This window comes from Solanum verrucosum, unplaced genomic scaffold (assembly GCF_900185275.1).
Source record: "Solanum verrucosum unplaced genomic scaffold, falcon-dt-bn FXZP01001052.1, whole genome shotgun sequence".
Taxonomy (NCBI): Eukaryota; Viridiplantae; Streptophyta; class Magnoliopsida; order Solanales; family Solanaceae; genus Solanum; species Solanum verrucosum.
In genome coordinates, this window is record NW_026019673.1 from 22,802 (window position 1) to 28,600 (window position 5,799).

At 36.1% G+C, this 5,799-nt stretch overlaps 1 protein-coding gene across 1 annotated transcript; it reads left to right on the forward strand.

Moving 5' to 3' along the window:
• Nucleotides 1–4,893: 4,893 nt before the first annotated feature.
• Nucleotides 4,894–5,799, forward strand: LOC125833422 (uncharacterized). The gene has a single exon (XM_049512611.1). The coding sequence runs from the start codon at nucleotides 4,894–4,896 to the stop codon at nucleotides 5,797–5,799; it is 906 nt and encodes a 301-aa protein (XP_049368568.1).

Sequence of the window (5,799 nt, forward strand, 5' to 3'; positions counted from 1 at the left end):
CATAAGGAGTGGCCCAAGGCTCAAATTTATTTTTGTGAGGTTTGGTGACTGTAGGGTAGCACAAACACCCAAAAGTTCTGAGGTGAGAGTATGTAGGCTTCTTTTGGTACATGAGTTCATAAGGGCATTTTCCTTTCAAGATGGCACAGGGTAGTCTATCGATCAAATAGGTGGCAGTGATGATGCATTCTCCCCAATACCTAAAAGGCACTTTAGATTGAAACATGGATCTAGCAACGTCAAGTAAGTATTTGTGTTTTCTTTTCACCACACCATTTTGTTGAGGTGTGTATGAACCTGAGTTTTGATGAACAATGCCTTTGGACTGATAGAAAAGGGTTGCTTCTTTACTAGTGAATTCCTGCCCATTGTCTGACCTAATGGCCTTTATGGTTGTCTGAAACAGAGTTTCTATTAATTTGACAAAGGACTTGATGACTTGTAGAGTCTTGCTTTTGCAGCTCAAAAGGTGCACCCAAGTTGATCTGTTATGATCATCAACTATAGTCAAGAAGTACTTATAGTGATCATGTGTAGGCGTATAGTAGGGTCCCCACAAGTCCAAATGCAAAAGATCAAAAGGTTTGGATGAGAATAAAATATTGGTAGGGAAATGTATTCTTGTTTGTTTGGCCATGGGGCAGATGGTGCAAGTGAAAGGTTGTTTAGAGGCAAACCTTATTGGAAAGCTGGATAGTTTCTCACTTTTCACAAATGGGACATGTCCCAATCTATTATGCCATAAATAATCAATACAAGTATTAGGAGGAGAAGAGCAGGCAGAAGACATAGTACAAGATTAAGCAATTTTATTATCAGAATGATTACAAACAGACATACAACAACCAAAGTTTCTACAATTGGACATGGAACAATCATTACAAGAGTCATGAAACTGATTAGGACTTTAAGTTGAATCACAAGCAGCATGACTTGAAGTTGAACTACAAGTAGCAAGAGAATGAACATGATTTGAACTTGAGCTGGTGAACTGACATTTTAGGCATAGGTAATATAAACCATTCCTTGATTTACCAATCTACAAAGGCCTCTTCATTGAAGGGGCCTACAACATACATGTATGAGTTGAAAAATTAACAATGGAATTAGATTGCATTGTTAAGGAGTGAATAGAAATCAAGTTATATTTGAAACTAGGGACAAAAAGTATTTTGTTTCAGGTCAATCTTGGACTCAAGACAACATCACCTATTTATCTGACTTTCACTTTGTAACCATTAGGCAGGGTGACTAGAAAAGGATACGGCAAGGGTCTAGTGTTAGTCAACAATTTTATGTCTAAGGATATGCGATTTGAAGCACCATAGTCTAGAATCCAATATTCAGCAGAAGATTTGAAACATTTACATGATAGATTACTCATTAACTCTTTATGAGAAGAACAAACCAATATACCTGCAAAGTTTGTAGCTCCACCAACATCTTTTTGAGGGACCTCAGCAGTATTTCCCACTTGGAAATTGTCCAGAAGTCGCATCAGTTGGTTACACTGATCCTTTATGAGGTGTTGGCCTTGATTCTGATAGTTAGTCTCAGACCCATTCCCATGAGTATGTGTTGTTGTTCCTGTATTTCTTCCCTTGGTGAATTTGAAGTCTGCTGGAAATCCATGCAATCGATAGCATTTGTCCTTAGTATGCCTCTACTTTTTTCAGTAGTCACAAAACAATTGAGAGGACCTGTTTGTTTGTGACTTATTTGTTCTGTAAGATTGATTTCCACTTGAGCTAGGGTTTTGGTGTTGATTGTAGTAGCCTCTCGAGTTGTTATGTTTGTGTGTTGAGTGTAGTTTGTCCTGAACTGATTTATGCATGCATTGTGAGCTCCATCGTTTAGAGAGGTAGATTCAATGATAGACTGATTTAATGGCCTGACCTCACGCTATTTTTCCTCCTGAATGAGAATGGAGAATCTTTGTGCTATAGTTGGTAGAGGGTTTACCATTAAGATACTCTCTCTAACCACAATGTAAATCTCATTCAACCCCATAAGAAATTAGATCAATTGTTTGTCTTGTTCAGCCTTGTGTGAGTTATCCTTTGCTCCACACGCACATGCACAATTACACAGAACACTACCATCCAAAGCATTGAGCTCTTCCCACAATTTCTTTAGCTTTGTGTAGTAACTAGTGATGTCGAGAGTACCCTAGGTTAGATCATTTATTTCTCGTTGGATTTGATAACGTTTTGCTCCATTTTGTTGATCATACCTGTCTTCCAACTCCTGCCACAATTCCTTTGCATTGTTGACGTATTGAAGACTATCTTGATGTCTGTGAAGAGTGAACTCAAAATCCAGGAAATGACCATATCGTCACATCTTTCTTATTGATTGTAAGTAGGATATGTTGAAGGTGCCTTCACATAGTTTCCAGTGATGAATCTCATTTTGTTCTTGACTGAAATACCTCGAAGGATGCCTCGCCTCCAGGATTTGCAGTGCCATCGAAAACTGATGGCACTAGTGTAGATCCAACACTTTCCGCCGAACGAATGTAGAGTGGGTTGGTTCCAATGCACGGTGGATTGGTTTCCGCCAAGGATGATAAGCAAAGAAGATTAAGAACAAAAAAAAAAAATTAGATGAAAATCGAGTGAGTTCTCGAGAGGAGATTGAAATCTATGTGAAATAAGCTTGGGTGATGATTACACCGAGCTCTAATACCATGTTGAGAAGTGATAAACTGACCTCATCAGACATCCATTAATGGAGGTCACATGAACTGTATAAAAGTAAGTTTGAGCGGAGGAATGAAAATGAGAAGATTGTTTGGGGAAGAAGAAAAGTATCTTATTCCAAGTAATGTTGTATGTATATATACACGTGTATGGATCAAGTAAAAATATCTAGACTATATAACTAACTCAACTGATTCTGTACACAATGCTTAATTAGGCTCATCATTCTAACTAACTTTGAACAGTGTAACTAACTAACTATTTGATTAAGCTACATAATATTTCAGTAAGGGTGATTGCCATGATTTAGAGTGGGCTGTGTATGAATCAAATGTTTAATTTACTCAAAAAATGAGTTACGACATGTGGATTATGAGTATCAACCCAACATTCTGGATGTGTTCGTATGGAGGAAAATAATGGACTATGAATGTTGAATCACATGTTGACTGGAGCTATGGATTTTTTTTATTGAGAATTTATATTACTAGACTCGGTATCTAGTGAGTTTTTTAATTAAAATTATTAAAAAATTCTCAATAGAAATAAGTACAAGCAAACGAATGGGCACTAAGGGAAGAAATCTTGAGCTATGCATGTTATTCAACTTGCTTGAAATCATATTTTTTTTATCATGAAAATATAAATATTTTGTCTAGAAGTACAAAGCATTTTTGATCTTATACTGTATACTTATTTTGTTTTCTCATTTACATACAAAAATCGTTTTAAAAATAGCAAATCAAATCAAATCAAAATTAGAAAAAATCAAACAAAACAAAACCAAATCAACCCGTTCAATTTGATATCCAATGCACACTTTTCCAAAATTGAATATAAAAAAATGAAATCAAAATCTGATAAAATAATATCTTAACTGTTAGAAAGATGGGGCTTTGAATTAAAGGTGGCATTAAGGTGTCAAAATAAAGGGGCGGTGACATATGTCTTAATTATTGAGTGTAGGTGACAATTATGTGATTAATGATTAAGGATTGTGGAGTTGCCCTCAAGTTTATAAGTTGACAGTTTGGTCCATTGAATTAAATGAAGGGTAAAAGGGTAAATGATTAAAGCCTAATTTAACCAATTTTGGTGGGAACCAAAATTGGAGGGAAGCCACCAGTTGTACCAAAAGGGGGGAAATAAAACATATTTCCCCCGTATTCCTCTTCTTATTCTTCTTTTGTTATGTTCTTGCTCTCTTGCTCTCTTCTTGCTTGGTTGCTTGTATTTCTTCTTCCCGTTCTCTTCATCTTATTCTTCTTGTTTTCGTACATTGTTGGTCTGGTCTTGGCTGCTGGTCCTTCTTGAGCTCTTTTCATCTTCTTGAATCAAATTTAGCTAATTTAATCAGTGGACCAGATTTCGTTCTGTATCAATTGGAATTACTTCATAAGTGATTGGGTTCACACACCATTGTTTTGGTAAGTAAAATTAACAGTTCTTTGAAATCATTCATCATCATCTGGGTAGCCGCAATTTTTTCAATAATTTGCATTCACGTTTCCAATAGATGGCTATATATGTTGCAACATATGACTTATACATTTTGTCACAACATATGATTTATGTTTCGCAACAGAATAGTTATATGTAACAATATATAACTTACATTTCCCAACAGGATAGACATATGTTGCTACATATAACTTACATATGTTGCCACATGTGATTTATTTGTCACAACATATCAGTTATATGTAGCAACATATGACTTACATGTCGCCACATAATAGTCATATGTTGCAACATATGACTTACACATTTCTTCATTAGTACTAATTATTTTCTAATTAGTTTCTTCAGGTACAATAAATGGAGGGATTATTTGTAGGAATTGATTGTCGTGGTGAATGGGTCGAGAAGAAAAATCGATACATTTGGCGTTGGAAGGAAGGTAAGAAACGGGGAGGGTCGGTCGGGATGACTGTCGAAAGAAATATTTTGTATGATGATTTTGTGAATTTAGTCATGGAAAAATGTGGATACAATTGTCAACTGAAAGATCTTTTCATGAGTTACATTCCCCATTTTTTTCTATAATGAGAAGGTCTTACCTTTTAAAATAACTGATCAACCTAGTTTGGTTGTTTATTTGGGAGGATCAAAGAGACCCCCCATATTAAGAGTCTACGTGGATGAAAATCCTATCGAGGAGGATCATAATCTAGAAGAAGACCAACAAGATATGTTAAATGATGAATTTGATGATGTGGACAAGAATAATCACGATGTTGAAATTGGAAAAGATTACGTGTCGGACTTTGAGAGCCACAATCCTCATATACCTATTGTTGGCAGCAACATTCCATGTTCTTCTCAATCATCACGTGTGAATAATGTTCGAGATGATGAAATCAGTTTTTATAAGGGAATGACATTCAAGAACAAGGAAGAACTGGAAAATTCATTGAAAATTGCTTGCTTGAAAAAAGATTTTAGACTGAAAAAGGTGATCAATTCTCGTAATGTGTTTTCTTTTAAATGTTCATATCCGGAGTGCAATTGGTGGCTGAGGGTTGTGAAATTTACAAGTAGTGACAGGTTTGTCATTAGAATCTATGAAAAGTACCATACGTGTGATTCAGAGCATCTTATAAGCCATAATCCCCATGCCACGATAAAAGTCATAGGTAAGTACTTTGAAAATAGGTTTCCCAATGGTAAAGGCCCGTCCACAAGAGACATGTCAAATCAAGTCCGCAAAGAATTGGGTTGTAAGGTAAGCTATTGGAAGATTTATAAGGGCATGGAGCATGTTAAATCTAATGTTAGGGGAACACATGAGCACAGATATGCAGTGCTTAATGTGTACCGTTTTATGCTTGAAGTTGCAAATCCAGGGAGCAAAACGACATTGTCGCTCGATGAAAATGGGAGGTTCAAGTACTTCTTTGTATCATATGCCGCTTGGATAACTGGTTTTCAAGAAATGAGAAAAGTAATAGCCGTTGATGGGACATTCCTAAGGAGCAAGTATGAAGGAGTTTTGCTATCGGCGATGGCACAAGATGTTGAGAATCATATATTTCCAGTGGCTTTCTGTGTTATGGACAAGGAATGCGATGCCTCATATGAATATTTTTTTCAATAA

What these genes read in the sequence shown, in the direction of transcription:
- LOC125833422 (XM_049512611.1), top strand. Translation starts at nt 4,894, where the DNA reads ATGTTAAATGATGAATTTGATGATGTGGACAAGAATAATCACGATGTT.